The sequence below is a fragment of the Siphateles boraxobius genome, unplaced genomic scaffold (assembly GCF_051911475.1).
Source record: "Siphateles boraxobius isolate OS27281-9 unplaced genomic scaffold, OSU_SipBor_1 5, whole genome shotgun sequence".
In the NCBI taxonomy this organism is placed as follows: domain Eukaryota; kingdom Metazoa; phylum Chordata; class Actinopteri; order Cypriniformes; family Leuciscidae; genus Siphateles; species Siphateles boraxobius.
The window spans coordinates 7,228,612-7,246,701 of NW_027509141.1; the positions used below are offsets into that span (position 1 = coordinate 7,228,612).

General features: G+C 41.2%; 1 protein-coding gene across 1 annotated transcript; it reads right to left on the reverse strand.

Annotated features, from left to right (window-relative positions):
- Window positions 1-62: 62 nt before the first annotated feature.
- itih3a.2 (inter-alpha-trypsin inhibitor heavy chain 3a, tandem duplicate 2) lies at window positions 63-16,612 on the reverse strand. The gene is made up of 20 exons (XM_077202596.1): window positions 16,388-16,612; window positions 7,388-7,554; window positions 7,185-7,289; window positions 6,910-7,072; window positions 6,695-6,805; window positions 6,164-6,292; window positions 5,946-6,062; window positions 5,693-5,861; window positions 5,335-5,451; window positions 4,069-4,250; window positions 3,771-3,956; window positions 3,555-3,694; window positions 3,308-3,462; window positions 2,487-2,513; window positions 2,181-2,336; window positions 1,966-2,079; window positions 1,651-1,852; window positions 1,270-1,442; window positions 491-602; window positions 63-405 (listed from the first exon to the last, which is right to left on the reverse strand). Exons 1-20 carry the CDS (start codon window positions 16,499-16,501, stop codon window positions 267-269), a joined length of 2,778 nt encoding a protein of 925 aa, XP_077058711.1. The 5' UTR covers window positions 16,502-16,612; the 3' UTR covers window positions 63-266.
- Window positions 16,613-18,090: the final 1,478 nt, after the last annotated feature.

An 18,090-nucleotide genomic window follows, 5' to 3' on the forward strand; every position in this document is an offset into this window, starting at 1 on the left:
CTGACCCTTAGTTGATCTTTGTTCAATCAATAAATTTTGAACCAAAAGATAGAAACACAAAGAATGTTTAGATGGGCGGGTTTATTTCATAGCCATTCAATTCCAATAAAGTATATGTATAAAAATTACTATCATAAACAGCTTTGTAATGCAGCTTTGTCAAATAATATCCAAATAAAAACCATCACATTATGTACTTAAGACTACATGAAAGCTAACATGTACTTTGTCCGTAGTGCAAAGGTCGGTTGAGCGACAGATGTTGTCTAGATTGTCTTAAAGAGACCAGAGACAATGTAATCTGTGTGAACCCCATCGAGGAGTCCGGTGCCATTATTGTGAATGAACCAGCAGGGCACATTGTCTCCATTCTTCATGTCCATTCTGAAATCTCTCTTCCAGCCCCTGGAGTCATGTGAGAAAATCTGCATGAAATTTCTGTCTTCAGGTGTGGATTCAACAATTCATATTTACGTTCAGTTTCATTTACCTGGTAACCGTGAGGTTGTTTCCTTTCACAAACATAATGGCATCTTGTTTATCAGGGTCTTTTCCTTGAAACAAGTCACTGACCTCAAAGTTAACACCCTGGTAGAACTGACCTGCAGTAAAAATAGAGACCAAAAAAGCTATTATTAACGTCAAGATTAGTGGAGTGGAAGTCAGGTTGGAAGTAGCAGCAGTAATTTAGAAACTGTGTTCTTATACACTCAAAACTGACTCTGACTCGGTCCATCATGAGCATTTCCCCTATTTTTACAATTATATTATCTGTGATGTCATCGTATGCTCAAAGTTAATCTTTAAAAATGCTGATAATTTAATATGTTCAATATAAACTATAGCACATTTCATTTAAATAAAACATATATATTTAATATGTTATGGTCCCCAAATGTATTATTTAAAATACCTAATTAATGCACTTAATTACCCGCCCCCCTTCCCACACACACATACACAAACAAAAACACAGATGCCAGATAACAAAATAACCTGACAAATGCCATACACTAAATAACAGAGTAGTGCTTAGTAAGTGCATAGTTACCATGATTTGGGATTTTTTTTCTACAAAAAATCCAAAATGTTTAGTGAAACTAATAAAGAGCAAACTTGAATGTGGGCATGACCAAAAATCCATAGTGTAATTTTAAAAGACATCTCTAGTTTCATTACAAAAAACAAAACAAAAAACACAGGTTCCCTTATGTTAAAGTAAAGTAGCTATAAGTTTTTCTGCTAATAATTTAGAACATCTCATTTTACCAAGCAGGCCGTGAACATTGTGTGAAAGTTGGTGACTGTCCAAGGTGTAGAACCCGAGGTAGTCTTGATGATACGGATGTTTCTGCCAGACTTTGTGCAGGATAATAAGAAACTTGACTGAGTTCCTCAGAGTCACTGTTAAACTACGATCTTTGATCACCTGCAGATCCATGCTGGAGAAAGCAAAAGATGGATTAAGCTCAAAATTGGATTCTCATTGAAGAATAATAGTTCATTTAGTTTTTTTTTTTTTTTAAATCTGCCTATTTTTTGTTCCAAAACTATAGGCTGTTATTATACTGTATATTCTTTAATTTATTTTTTATTTTTTGGGGGAACTATTATGTTTCAGCAGTTTATTGTAAATGTATTGTCACTTACTTCTGTCCTTTTATAGTCCTGTTGTTAGTCCAGGACAATTTTGCCTGTTTTCCCTCTTCAGACAGTGAGATCTCCTTTGTGCTCACCATCAATTTGATGCCAAACTTTTCATGAGAAATCCCAAAGTGCCCAAAATAAGTGTGCATCTTGCTCCCTGGGATGACTTTCTTATCTCCAATGATCTGGCCGTTCACTTCAACGCCTGAATATCCATTTTTTTACACAGGGATGAAAAAAGAGAAGATTAAATATAAACCTAGTTCCAATTACCCACCTCTAAACAGATGTTTCTGTTTTTTTGACAGATTGAATCACCTGTAAGCGGGTCGCTAACCAAGTTGAAGATGGTTCCAGGTTTGTCATCAATGTTGAAGCACAGAGCATCATTCTGATCTGGCAGCTCAATGATGAAGTGTGGATCTCCATCAACTGCCAAACCCAAAGAACAAGAGACAAACATAAGTAACAGGTAATAAATGTTTATTTTTTTCTCTTTAAAATCACACCACAAAAATGACAGCACTTCTCACCAAGATATGAAGGGGGTAGATTTTGGTGGTTTTTGACAGAGAGTTGTGTTTGGAGGTTTTTGGCGGGGAGTAGACCTTGGGGTCTTTTGGCGGGGAGTCTGAGATTTTTGCTAGCACTGCCGATCAACTGAGGCGGACCATAAAGTGCACCTACATCTTCAAGAATTGTGACAGAGAGCGAGCGAGAGAGAGAGAGAGTCTTCATTTAAACGTTTTTGTTGAATCCATTGTATAGTAAGACATGACAAGATAAAACACCTCATAATGTTCGCAATGATGGTTAAATCTAAGGTTAATTCCTCTTACCAGGTTCTGTTGTGTCCTCTCGCTGCTCTGTGAATCAAAATAATACAGTGTTAATGTGTCAAATAAGCACCTCTGCAAAAAATTGTTGCTTTAAACAGTCACACTTTTTGGGCCATCAGTGTTGTAATACAGTAATTCAAGGCAGCCTAGAGAACTCATAATTTCTGGATTGCTTCTTTCCTTGAATTTTAAAACCACTTTATTGTGTAGAATCTGATTGGCATCTACACAACTTCAGGGAGTTGGAGTTGTATAAAAAGAAAGGTAGGTTTACAAGGTGATAGGCTGGTACAACAAACAGATTCCTTGGAAGAAATACGTAGCTTTTGGATTTGTTGAAGTTAGTGAGGTTTGAGGAGGTTACAGTTTGATGTAAAGAAATTATTATGGCATTAATTTTAAATGTACCCTCCTGTAAACTACACTACTAGTCAAAAGATTAGAAGACCTAACAATCAGAATATATTAAAAGGTTAGTTCACACAAAAAGGAAAATTCTGTCATTAATACTCACCCTCAGTATGGAGCTTATAATATGACAAAATTATTTGAAACTTCCGCAGGAACCAATGAGGTTTGTTCTCGCACATCAAGCAGGTTCGTTTTACCTTCTGTTTATGCTCGCTGAACAATATTTACAATGTTTCCAAAGATGAACGAAAGTCGTATGGGTTTGGAACGGCATGAGGGTGAGACAGAATTTTCATTCTTGGGTGAACTAACCCTTTAAGCCATACAGGTTTGGAATGACATGAGCATAAGTAAATGATGACTGAATCTTTATTTTTGGGTGGAATATGGCTTAAAAACATTACAAGTACCTTCAGTCAGCTTGTCAGCAATAAGCGTTTCTTCATCCTCGGCCTGTGGTTTGGTGACCACCATGGATGTAAGTGGTGTGACAAAGTTATACCTTAGAGAAAGGTCTAGAGCTTCAGCTGTGGCATTCTCCTTGTCCTCTGGTGAGCATTTCTCTCTGTCAACAAATTTTATTGGACATTGTATTATTTTTTGTAATTCTCAGGTTAAATAGGTTGAATTGTTTGAGCGCATATGTCTCACGCTGACATTTTATCCAAGAGCTGCTGGATGGTCAGATATGCCCACAGTCGCTCGGTGAAATCGCCAAAGATGTACTCCTGCTCAGGGAACACACTGTCCCATTCTTCAGCTTTGGCTAGACTACTGGCCAAAAACTGATCCTCCAACTGAAATTGGATGTATGGCACTTATGAAACAGTACAATTAAACTGATTTTTATTCAACCAATAGTACTTCCCTTACCCCATGTGCAGATACTTCAGTCAAAATGGTGTTAGTCTCAAGTTCTTGTAGGCGTCCGGCTACCACTATCTCAGAGCCTTTGAAGAATTGCCTGAAGTGACTTTGTGTCAAGTCAGTTACAGCTTTTCCAGGATAATTTAGGTTCACCTCAAAGAGAAGTGGGCTAGCCACCTCTTCATAAAAACCCTATGGAAAAGGAAATCATTCAAGACCCGACTATTATCTGGATCCGGCTGCATATATTAAATATAAGGTATTATATATTTATTGATTGAGAGTATACAGTTGTCAGTTCTACCTGCAGTTGAAGGGCAGCATCTGAGGCCTCATAGACTCTTCGAGCAAGTCCATCATTCTGCTTGGACAACTTATCAAGGAGACTGTAGTCCACATCATAGCCAAAGCCCAAACAAAAGAGACTTATGCTTCCATTAATAGCTTTATGGACATTTTCTTGGATTATGGATAGATGTGTCTGCCCTTAAACACACATTATTAAGTGGAGATTGTTAAATCTATATGATTGAAGGTTTGAGTTTTCTAAAGCAGGGGTTTGCAAACTGTTTGTTGCCATGGACCTACAATATAATAATCCACTTGTAAGTGGCAGCCTTCCTAAAATATAAAGGAACTCTGTATTTTCAAAAACCTATATATACTACTGGAGAAAATTAACACGATGTTGTATTTTTTCCTAAATTAAATAAATGGCCTTTTTATTAGGGCTGGGAAGTGCCGTAGACCTCCCGATTCAGTATTACAAAAATATTTAGCTTCCGACTCTGTATGTATTGCTTTTTTTGTATGTATTTAGTGTTTTATACATTTTAGCCCTCAGTGTCCTGAATGTTGATTTTTGTTTAACTACTTTATATAAAAGTACTTTTTCCTATAATATTTAAAAAATAATAATAATAGATTTAAACCAATGATGTGGAGTTCAGTAATTAAGTGTCTTCAAAAATACACGTATTCAGGCAAGAAAAAAAACGCATTACAAGCAATAAAAATAACTGAGTTTTCAATATGTATCTGCGGATAGGCTTAAGCTGCCAAAGTTTTCTTTTGTTTTTCTTTTCTCACCATTATTAATAATAAAATAATAAGCATAATCAACATCATAAACAGCGGCAGCTCGCTTTACGCTTCATTTACCACTGTAAGACTTTTATTTTGGTATATTAGATGTTTTGTCCTTTCTGATTACAATCCCTTAATCAATTCGCATCATACAAGTTTCTTTTGCAGTGGCGAATACCTGCTTGTGCCTGACACATAATTTGAAAGTTGAACTTATTTTAACTTGGCACATAATCTTAAAAATGTGAGCTGTGAGCTCATCTGTTTTTCCAAATTTTTTCCCATATTAAGCCAAAGCACTCCTCGGTACCCAGTTTGAAAACCCCAGTTGTAAAGCATTTTGAATGCCCAATAAAAAGATAACACCTTTTGAGCTAAGATTACTTTATTATTACAAATTAATTAATTTAATTATAGTAATTATTACCAAAGAAAAAAAAAGTTTAAAACGGACTTGTATTCTCAAAGCAAAGCCAATACACACCAGAACTGGGTCGGCCATCAGTCAGTAGGATGATCATAGACATGTCTGGGAAGGAGTCACTTTTTTCTGAGGTAAGCATGTCCACGGCATACAAAATTCCCTTATTTATATCAGTCACTGATGGAAAAATATGAGAGAATGTTTTAATACAGCAGCAGTGATTTTGGCATTTAATGTATGGAATGCTATGCACTGCAGTGAAGATTTTCCCTCAATAAAACCAGTAATTTACTGTAAAATAGAGGCGTTATACGGTGTTACATGAGAACCATGGCTCTAAGTGTCAGGAGTACTAACAGCTAAGCCATGATTTCAACCTTGTGCAGGGTTTACAGTATGACTTTCGCTTCATACTTACTGTGTCTTGCTTCAATACTCTGGACGAATTCTTTTGCTTCTGTTACATTTTCCGGTGTAGCTTTGCTAAGAGATGGTCTCCACGACTCTATAACGTCATCAAACGTGACCAGCCCAAAGTAATCATCTTCATGCAGTTCACTTAATATGGTCATCAGAGCTTGTCGAGTCTACCAACAGATAATCGGCTGATGACTTACATGTGCGAACTAGGAAAGTGGATGAAAAGTATAGAAAGTATTTGTTGGACTTGCCTGTTTCATCTTCTCTCCCTCCATGGAGCCACTTCTGTCTATCACAAATACCACATTCTTAGGCATTTGTGGCAAATTATCTGGAGCAAAAAAGTGTACAAAGTATCCATTTACTATCTGAAACAGAGAAACATAAGAAAAACCACCATCAGAATAATGCGTGATTAGTAAAAAAAAAAAAAAACACATTTGAAAAAATTGCTTTGCTGATATTGTACCTGAACTTCACCTATATCCCCTGGGTGCTTCACATCATACTTGATGAATAAATCACCATCAATCAATGTCCCTTCACAGTCTGAGCATTTTTTCTGCTGATCCAATGTAGGAGAGAAGTACACATGTGCCTGAGGACGAGCATAGAAGATCAGAGTTATGAGGATAGCAGGAAGTGTTAAGACATTAAAAATTTGTATTTTTGAAACTGAGGTGTTTTTAGACTCCTTATTAATGAATTGAGATGCTGTGTGTTCTGGTAGTAAGATTGTAGTTGTAATCACTGGATCAAAATGCTTATTACTAGAAACTGTCGCTTGGTTAGGACACAGTGTAAGGAGGAGCTAGTCAAACAAATTAAACTCCAGGAGCCATGTTTTTTCACTTTACACCTACTTTTCACTAGATACATGCCTAAAAAGTGCACTAGTCTTACAACCAGGTGTACGTCCAGCTGCTGCAACCGGCTCCAGGTAATTTGAGAGTTTAAATTAAACTATACTTTTTTTTGTGAGACATTGTTTCATTCTAACCTTTTTATCAGCGACCGTTTTCTTCACTAGAGGAAGCAGCTCATTGGTGATGAATGTACCATTGACATCCACAAATGCAATTCCGTTAGGTTCATAGATATCTACCACAATCTGTTGATGAGAAGACAGGACTGATATAACATAGTTTACAATATTTAAATATTTCCACTTAATATGTTTACTAAAAGAGTTTGAGAGAGAAACTAATGATGAACCTCAAAATTCTGAACCAGCTGTTTTGGTTGGACACCGATCATGATCTCATAACTGCCAAGATGGCGCTGTAGCAGCTCTTCGTACGTAAGAGTGAATATGACATGGCTCTGGGGTGGGATATTCACGGAGACTGAGAACTTCTCCATGTGCCTCCCCGAAGCCCTGAAAAAGCAAAAACAACTCTGATATCTGATCATTGAGATTAGCAAATACAGAAAAATAAATACGTGTACTCTTTCAGCATTCCAGAGCTCTGCTGTTGACCTGTACTCACTTAACCAGACCAGCGGTCTGGCCGGATGACACGGCGCTCTCATACTTCTGCCTGGCCTGCTCCTTTTCCTTCACTTCACTGACATATATCCTGCTCTCTATCTCTCTGAAAAACAAACAAAGAATTTCATTAGGTCATATTGGGTTTTGGGCATGTTGCAAGTGTAATATATTTATAGCTTGTGTCAACAAAGGAGGACTAACATGCTAAAGTTGGTGATGAAGGCTGTTTTGGGTAAGTCCACGTCAAAGAACACTTCCTGTGATGCATTGGCTGTGTTCAGGGCTTTGGTGGTCGTGACTGTGTGAGCAAAGCGAGACGCGACCTTGCAGTCCACTCGCATACTTTGCACTTCTATCTGAGAGAGAGACTGAAAGATAGTAAGAGAAAGTTAAGGAATCTGCTGTACAATTGTAACTTATATTTAAACAAACACACACACACACGCACACATATATATACAAAATTAACACATTATTCTCTGTCATCAATCATGGCATATCCCTGACAAAGACTATTGCTTTCAATGCTGTGCAGTTTTATAACTAAATTTGCAAAACCATGCCCACTATTTGAAAATAGGGGCATGTGAGCTGTGGTAGTTTTAATTTCTTCTCCGACAATCTCTTAGAAATTTGTCAGAAATGAAAAGTTACACGTTGTGTACCTAGGTAACCGGCCCGGCGTTTTCCTGCTTTTCCAACCATCTTATTTTTTGATGTGTATATAGTGGGGGCGGCCATTTTTTAGTTGAAAAGCTTTCGGTGTCAGGCGCTTCCAGTTATTTTAGCTGTACAAAAACAGCCTGTTATCCTGCTTGATGTTGGATATTTACTGTATGCATGTGATTATAAACCCCATTATAAACACCACTTTACTCTTTAGCATAAACTAGTTTGACTGTTTATGGCACTTTGTTAATAGCTTACTTCCACACTGAAAAAGAAGGTGGATAAATGTCACCTACTGTCAGAGAGTCAATTTGCATTTTCATTCAACCCTATGTGCCATTTTTTCAGCATTGATCTGAACAGAAAACAGACCAAAACCTTTTTCAAAGGAGTATGTAAATCACAATTTTGAGGGGAAAAATACATTTTACGGTTCTTTGCGCTATAAGCTTTACAGTATACTTAGCAGCATGAAAAACGTCACGGTTACTAATGTAACCCTCGTTCACTCAAGGAGGGAACGAGAGACGTAGCGACGACGTAATTGGGATAACTTCAGGGAGCCCTATCATCTTCGAGTGTCTACAGAACGAGCCAATGAACATTGTCGTGTGTGAATTGCTTCACGCATCCCCGCCTCGCAGTGTGGGTACAAATAGGAAGTGGGCACACGCACTCATTGTTTTTCCCCGAGGAGCCGAGATCGTGATGGCCGTACAGCGATGGTCAGCAACCGTGGCGACGGGACGTTGCGTCTCCCGTTCCCTCCTTCAGGGAACGAGGGTTACATTAGTAACCGAGACGTTCCCTATCAGTCGCTCACGTTCGACATAACGTTGACGTGACGACGTAATTGGGATCCCTATGGAAAACCCCACGGTGGCTGCCACATCCAGCCCCCTTTGCAAGACTCTCAAACTGCCTGGGGCGGAAGGCCTGCGTATAGGGAGTTCAACTGCTGTTCCGTTATACCCCATACACCCCATACACATATTCCCATAACACTGGGAAAGCGTGCCTTTCCAGGGGAGAGGGCCGCTGTGGAAGCCACATCCTGCCCGAAGGGAGGTAATATGTGGAGAATACAAATATGAACTGGCCGGAAGGGGCAGTGCAACATATGGAATGTCACTGGGTTGGCTCCTGCCTGAGAAGGGGGAGGCTACACCAGACAGTGACGGCAGAGCGGACTCTGCCAAGGTAAAGACACGGGGTCACCGCAGGGAGCTGGTCGTGGAAGAATACGCATATGGGATCTCTGCAGGGATCACCACATATGGAACCCAGTCTAGCAAAAGTTACACAAGTAAATGAGCACTAGGCCTGGTGCTGGACACTCCGCAACGTCCGACTGCCGAAGGGATGCGGAGGAACTATACAGGGTTCGCCTGAGTGGGGAACTAGACTGGAGCAAAAAAACGCAAGTATCCGCTCCATGTGGAGAGGAGTGGTGCAGCAAGCCGACACTAGAGCGGGAACTTCGGTGTTACCAGCTGGTTAAAGTGAGCACACAAAAAGAAACCAGCTCAACTCCTAGGCTATAAAACCTAGCGAACATGTTAGGTGTCGCCCAGCCCGCAGCTATACAGATATCTGTCAGCGAGGCGCCGTGTGACAGCGCCCAAGAAGAAGGGACACTCTTAGTGGAGTGGGCTCTCAACCTGGGCGGGCAAGGCACGCCTTGGGCTTCGTAAGCCAAGGCGATGGCATCCACTATCCACTCTGCTTGGAGACAGCCTTTCCCTTCTGCTGGCCTCCATAATAGACGAAGAGCTGATCTGAGGTCCTGAAGCTTTACGTTCTGTCCACGTAAAGGTGCAGAGCGCGAACGGGACAGAGGTAAGGCAGGGCTTGGTCTGCCTCCTCCGATGCAGGTTCACCACCTGGTCCCAGAAGGGAGTGGTGGGAACCTTGGGCACGTATCTGGGCATGGGGTCTCAGGATCGAGTGAGAGTTAGCTGGGCTGAATTCTAGGCACGATTCGTCAACAGAAAATGCATGCAGGTCCCCTACCCTCTTGATGGAAGCCAATGCAACCAGGAGTACTGTTTTACAGGACAGAATTTTTAACTCCGCTGATTGCAAAGGCTCTCTGATGTCTTAAGTGCCGAAAGGACCAGAGACAAATCCCAAGAAGGTATAGAGAGCGGGCAAGGAGGATTTAGTCTCCTCGTTCACCCTAGGGAACCTGACGATCAGGTCGTGCTTTCCCAGCGACTTACCTTCAACTGCATCGTGATGTGCTGCAATAGCGGCAACATACACTTTAAGGGTGGAGGGAGACAGCCTTCGTTTCAACCCATCTTGCAGGAAGGAAAACACGGCTCTGATCGAGCAAGTTCGGGGGTGCTCCTCGTGAGAAGAACACCAGTCAATGAATAGGTTCCACTTCAACGCATAGAGGCGCCTCGTAGATGGGGCTCTAGCGGAAGGGATGGTGTCAACTACCGCTGGGGGTAGGTCACCTAGAACCTCCGCGTCCCGTCCAGGGACCAGACATGGAGAACTAACAAGACCTGCTCCTCTTCCTCCTTGACCTTGCACAAGGTCTGTGCAAGAAGGCTCACTGGGGGAAACGCATACTTGCGTAGGCCCGGTTGCCAGCTGTGTGCCAGAGCATCCGTGCAGAGAGTCCCCTCGGTCAGGGAATAGAACAACTGGCAGTGAGACGTATCCAGGGCGGCAAACAGATCTACCTGTGTGGTCCCGAAGCGCCGGAAAATCAGCTGGACCACCTGTAGGGATGTAACGGTTCACAAAATTCACGGTTCGGTTCGATACGATACAGTGGTGCCACGGTTCGGTACGTTTTCGATACAGCAGAAAGAAAGAAATGGCTGAGAAATTTCCTGTTTATTAAAAGAAAAATTATTTTTAAATAAGTGTGTTTTCCTACATCTTGAAACTTTTAGTTGTATAAATGGGGGTAATTTTTGAAGGATGAACAGATAATGTTTTGGTCATCACATTAAAAATAAATATGATTTAAATATGATAACATTTAAATATGATAATATTTGAGTTTTGAAGTGCTGGAAAAAGATGTGTCATATACTTGAAAGCATTTTACTATTTCTGCCAAACTTCCATGGTTACAAGTTAGTGTTACTACATGAAATCCATGGTGAATGTTGCTGATCTGTGGACTTAAAACCTATAACTAGTTCATTCATGGAATAATGTTTCTCCTGGTTTCCACGTCAGCGCTGTTTGATCCGTTAATAACGGATAAATTGTAATGCTTCTCACTAGATCTCGCAGCGATGTAATTACTTCAGTGGCGAATTCAAACAGTTTGTTTGCTGGTGCTCTTAGCGCTGTGTAGTGACAGTGTCGCTTGATCGAGATAGGCTCGCGCTGCACTGACATTAATGGTCCAAACTGATAAACGTAATGAGTAGCACAGTTTCGTTCCGCTTTCATTACGTTTGTCATTTGATGTTGCGCAACGTTGTGGTGGTCGCGCTAGCGAGGATTTTGGTCGGCAGGAAAAATGAATTGTTCGGTTTGTAATGCGTACTGAACGAAAGCATTGTACCGAACGGTTCAATACGAATACATGTACCATTACACCCCAAACCACTTGGGGATGGAGTCACCATTCTCCCGGTAGCACCTGCTGCCGTGAGTGCTCGTCGGCTGCACGGTTGAGCAGGCCCGAAATATAAATGGCACGAAGCGACCTCAGATGCTTCTGACGCCAAAGGAGGAGATGGCGGGCAAGTTGTGACATGCGGCGGGAGCGAAGAGCACCCTGACGGTTGATGTACGCAACTTCACAGTGCTGTCCGTACAAACCAGTACATGCTTGCCTAGTAGTAGCGTTTTGAAGCGGCTGAGAGCAAGATGTACTGCTAACAACTCGAGGCAGTTGCTGTGGCAATGCAGTTGAGGCCCCGTCAATAGACCTGAAGCTGCATGACCATTGTACGTGGCCCCCCAGCCGGTGGCAGAGGCATCCGTGGAGACCACAGAGTGCGTGGAGACCGCAGAGTGCCTGGACACTTGTTCTAGGGGAACAGCTGCCCGCAGGAACGAAGGGTCCGACCACATGCTGACAGTTTGGCGAGAGTGCGGGGTTACTTGGACCTGGCACGAGCCGCTCTGCCACGCCCATCTCGGGACTCGATCGTGAAGCCAGTGTTGGAACGGCCTCATATGAAGCAATCCGAGCAGCATTACCGCAGCTGCAGATGCCATATGCCCCATGCCCCAGGAGTAGGGCTGAACGATTAATTGCATTTGCGATAATATCGCGATATGATGAAATACGATTTTGTAACCGCAAAAGCTGCGATTACACTGGTCATGTGACACGCGAGAGAAAAGCAGTCTGCAAATCAAGCATCAACTTGGCACGCTACGCATAGGTCTGGCATACAGGAAAGAACAGTTTATTTTTTATGTACGTGATATTGTGTTATTTATTCTCTCTACAACAATTCTGGATTGATTCAGAGAATTTCAGAATCGAATCTGAGCTTAGTTTTTAAACACACATGCGTGATGACGCTGCGCGTGCTTTAGAAACAACCGTATTCTGCTTGCTTCTAATTTCTCTCTCTCTCGCTCTCTCACACGCACACACACACACACACACACACACACACACACACACACACACACACACACACACACACACACACACACACACACACACACACACACACACACACGACACCGCTCGAACCTTCCGAAAAATAAGCTTTCATAAAGTTCGGGGTTTAAGCAAATTACAAGGACAGTCGCGGGCTTCATTGCACAGGTTTTGCCGCTTTGATGTTACTCTTGCAGTGCGCGGTCTTGGCCGCCGGAATTTTCCTTACAAATGTTCCACAAAGGCATTATGCCTTTTGGAAGGCAGTTGGCTTATATATTCAAATTATGAAAATCACTGAGAAAGCTGCTTTCATTTTAAAATACTTACGCGCGCTTTGTGAAGAGTGCTCGTGCATGCGGCTCTGAGCGACTCATTGGGTAAATGTACTTGCATCTCAAAATGCTTTTGACGCGAAATTAATGTAAACACAAACTTAAGGACAAACTACATTTACAATTTCAAAAGAGATATGTGCATTAGTGTGAATGCAATTTATCGTATAGGGGGAAAATCACTCCAGCTCTTGAATGGAAAACGTTCAGACAGTCTACTTTTAAATACTGAAAGCACTCTTTGTTTATTGCTTGTAATGTTTTTTTTTTCCTCTTTATTTACTAGCTTTTATATGTTGAAGCTATATTAGTTTATAGTCCATTTAAAATTCTTAACATGTAATTGGTTTAATTAATATATATATATATATATATATATATATATATTTTTTTTTTAATGTATGTATATTTACACATGTAATTAAATACATATTTTAAGTATTATTAAGATTAATTAATAAGAAATAAATTAGATCGGATCATGAGCTGCCTAAAGATTCCCATCCCTACTGTACAATGATTTATTGCTTGTCTTTGTCGACTAATACAGAAGGTAAAGAACTTAAAGTAATCGCATATTAAATCGCAATCGCAATATTGATAAAAAAAATCGCAATTACATTATTTTCCATAATCGTTCAGCCCTACCCAGGAGCCTCTGAAATCGTTTCACTGGTGCCGCTGTTCTGCGTCAGAGCGTGCTCACACAGTTCAACACTGACTGGACGTGGGCCTTGGTGAGCCACGCTGTCATGTTGATCGAGTCCAGCTCCATAACGGGAAAAGTGATCCTCTGCCCGGGGATTAGTTTGCTCTTTTCCCAGTTGACCCGAAGCCCTAGGTGGCTGAGGTGACTGAGCACCATGTCCCTGTGTTCACACAACTGCTCTCTCGACTGGGCCAGAATGAGCAGTCGTCGAGGTAGTTGAGAATGCGAACACCACGCTCGCAAATGGGAGCAGTGGCCGCCTCTGACTTTCGTGAAGACACGGGGACAGAGCCAGCCCGAAGGGAAGACTTTGTACTGATATGCCCATAGTTCGAAGGCAAAGCGGAGAAATGGTCTGTGTCGAGGGAGAATCAAGACATGAAAGTACGTGTCCTTCAGATCGATCGTGGCTAACCAATCTTGTGGACGGATGCATTTGAAAATGCGAGACAGGCTGTGAAGCGCCAGCCAGGCTCCCAGACACCGTGCAAGTGGGACCAATGGCACCACAGACGTACCCGGGCTGGGCCAGCGTGGCGAAATGCAGGGATCCGACTTGGACGGCATAGCGGCCCGAACCAAGGGTGTATTGTGTTGCTCTTTTAGTAAACACAAAAAACATAAAAACTCTTTCAGTGCTGAAGCACCCAGGGGTAGCCGCGGTGTATTCGAGGTACACACTCACAATGGAAACGCTCACCGAGACCGACACACACAAAATTTGCAGTGCTGTGAAAACAGCAATTTGTGAGCTAGATGCTCGCGCCCACCACTGATCGCACCGTCACACCAACACTGGAACAAGAATCTTCAACGTTACAGCAGTCTTGTAGAACTTGCAGAAGTCAAACAGAAGCTCGGCTCCAATGTGAAAGACAATGAGTGTGTGCATCCGCTTCCTGTTTTTACCCTCACTGCGGGTAATCGTGACGCGATTCACGCACGCCAACCTCAATTGGCTCATTCTGTTGACACTCGAAGATGATCAGGCTCCCTGAAGGGATCCGATTACGTTGTCATGTCGACGTTACGTCGAACCTGAGCGACTGATAGGGAACTAAACTTGTATTCAGATTATGAATGGGTAATAAACAGAAAGCAAGAGAAGAGCCTCCCTTTATAATCACTAAAGCCCAATTTATACTACTGCGTCGAACTCACGACATAGCTACGTCGTAGGCTTTGTGTAGTACCTATAGTTGTGTATGAATCCCTCGGTTGTCCTCAGTGTGAAAAGATGTATCTCAAAATCACACAGTCACTGCTGGAAAGGATTCAAATATGCAAAAGGTGCTGGAAAACTAACAAATTTCAAGGACCTGGAGGATTTTTCTGAAGAACATTGGTCAGTTTAACTGTTCAGGACAAACAAGGGTCACAAGAACACCCATCACAAAAAAAACAAAAAAAAACAGTTGTGGATCATCCCGGTAACGATGCACAATATGAAGAATCAAGGGTACAACTTTTGAACAGGTTATTTTTATAAATTCAGCTTTTTTTTGTCTTGTGGACTATATGTAAACCTCTTTTATGTCAAATATCTTATTCAGGACAGTACTAGATGTAACCCCCTAGAGTTTTACACTGTTCTACACTTTTGTTAGTTATGCAGTACCGTAGTTTCCCTGTAGGGGCCGCTATATGAACTGGTTGACTGAGATGTAAAGATTGAGAGAAGAATGTTTATAGCTGATACGCACGAGGTGATCAAGAGCTGCGTTTGAAGTGTTACAACTGCGCGATTTTCTGACGAAAGATGTTTAAACTTTTCATATAAAACTGTTGAAGTATGTTCATGGGTTTCAGAAGGAATTCCCAATGATGTTTATTGAGAATCATTACTTCTGCAAACTCTGTCGAGAATATTGTATATATGTTATAGTGAATGAAAAAAAAAACAGTCAGAGTTAAAAGATGATGTTAATTGAAAGTAGTTTTGTATTTCAATACATGTTATACAAACGGAGATTGGGGAGACTGATAGATTTAATTCTTGATAAATTTATTTTATGATGTTCCCTGTATAACGTTATATGGAGGAAAAAAATTTATACATGAAAGTGAGTGAGTATTTTGGTGTACAGATGATAAATCTGTGTGTTGAACAGATTTATTTGTGCGTATTTAGTATGCTCACGTGTACGTGTATGTACATGTGAGTGATGCTTTTGCGAAAAGCACATGTGAATCTTGAGAGATGTTAACTGTGAAGTGTTTTGTGTAGATTGTTTTTTTTTTGTTGCCTGATTCCATCCTGAGTCATGATCAACTGTGAGCTTATGTGAGCTATGGCAAGCCAGACCGTGATTTGGTGAAGGGCCTATTTCTACTGACGTCCAAACCGGACCTGTTTGTATCGTGGGATTCTCTTTCAACTACAGCTAAGCTGTTATTTTATACACACTACCCTGGTAAAAAAAAGGCCTTGTGTATACATTACACTTTGCACTACACACACATCAACTTTTTTGGACAATTTTATTTATTTTCATTTTTTTATTCTTGGACCTTACATGCACAACCTGGACTAAATATTGTTTTTCTCTATTTCAGATAGGGTTGTTGTGGAACGAGACATCAATATATTAAGGTGTTTTCTAAATGTTCTGTGTACAATAATTGTGCTGGCTGTTAGCTGATTCACACTATTTGGCCTAAAGTTTATTTTTATCCTTCTCAGAGTCGAACCTAGCCCTATACGTATTCAGAGTGATGCAACTGTTACAGTGTTACATAAATAAAAAATAACATGCATTTTTATGATCCCTTTTATTCACATTTTTCACAGATTATGCTAGAGGTTCACAAACTTTCAAGCACCTCTGTATGCTATTTATGTAGATTTGAGAAAACATGAAAGCATTGAAGCACATAATTTAAAATCTTACCTGTTTTGCTGAATTATTGTTTTGATCTCTGATGGTTGTAGTGTCTTGAGCTTTAGCAGTAAGAATCACACAAATACACAACCACATCCACAGCATGACTTTCACTGCAGACATGGTGAAGCCTGTTCCGAACTGACTTCAATTCTGCCTGTAAATGTTCTTAAACGAGAGTGAGAAAGAGAGAGACAGATGAATGAGTGCCTGTGTGTGTTGTACGGGTACTGTAAGAGTTGCCAAAGGGGTGTGTGAATGTGCCCAATCACTCCATCCACCCAAAACTGGGGAATTCACTAATAGTCTAGGTCCTGTGTAAGATTTGTATGCACTTCATTTAGCGGAGAATATCTCAACTGTTATAGACTAATATGACCCCATTGAACAACGTGGGATGTGTGCCAAAATCTTTAACTGGGACGAAAGATGTCCTGTTTTGTGCTGTATTGAATGGAAAATATAAATACAATTGTATACAATCACAGGACTTTTTTAAAAAGAAAGAAAACAAGCATTTGATTAATATACAGAAATGTTATATCCAACCTTGCTATTATCATTGGACACAAAACGGTTTATTCCCTGTGTTGCAAGGTAAAACAGAGTCCAGGTATGGGGATGATGTTGGGAGCTCATTCAGTGATAGGATATCTACAACTATTGCCTCCCTTGCATTTGCAGTGCTTGCAACAACTGATACCAGCTACCCGACAGGAACACCCATCCTTGTGTGCACACTTGCCACACAAGCAAGGATCTGGGAAACCTTTAAGTTTTGAGATTACAATCTCAGGGACTAATAAACTGTCCTTTCTTACCAAACCATAAGTATCTGCATTTAAGATCGAGGTGGCGTCTGTAAATGGTGCTTGGACCCAAACCTGCTGCTGATAATAGACTCTTTGTATATGTTTTCTTGCATTAGTTGAAGTGCAAGCGTTCCTCTCAAAGTCCATCTTAAGGGCATTACTATCGAACGCAGCAATGCGCAGGTCGTCAATTGTCTCCATGTCCGTTGATGGTTTGAGACATTTGACCAAGAATGTTTCCGCCATTTGTATTGCACTCTTTGTTAGCTGTGGACAGTTGAAATTGAGAATCAGAGAAGGGTTATCTGGTTTGCAGACAGTGTTCAGAGCTGCAAGTTTGGTTGATATTTTGCTGGTTGTATCGCACCCAGTTAGCTCATGTAGTGCTGGGAGAGACTGTGTGAGCTCGTCTCCCAGCGCTATGCGGATATCATGAAGTGGTACTTTAATATTGATCTTTTCACTCCTGCGTTGCGGATGAGCCAGAGCTCTTGGAGGCCAAGATTTCTCCAATTGACTATTATGTGGTATAATAGGCACACAAAGACATTAGTGTCACCTGTCCACACTTAAAATGTCCTGCACAAGGAACATCATCCTTTCAGCAGCTTCCTCGTGTGTGTGTGCAGTTGAGCCGAGGGAATGGAGTAGCACTCGCAGCTGACACAATCCAGGCCTGTGGTGATATACCAAGGTATAGTGGTTTGGTGCCTTTGTAATTGGTGGTCAGCCACTCAAGCAGTTTTGCTAATGGAAGATGACCAAAAGTTCTCTAACACCACTGGAACATTTTAGTTTGGTGATGGACATCTGCGGGTATCTGGACCTTTTTTATGTATTTGTGGACACAACTTCAGCAGCTCAGTCCCAGGTTGTGATTTGGTAATCTTCCTCAATTAA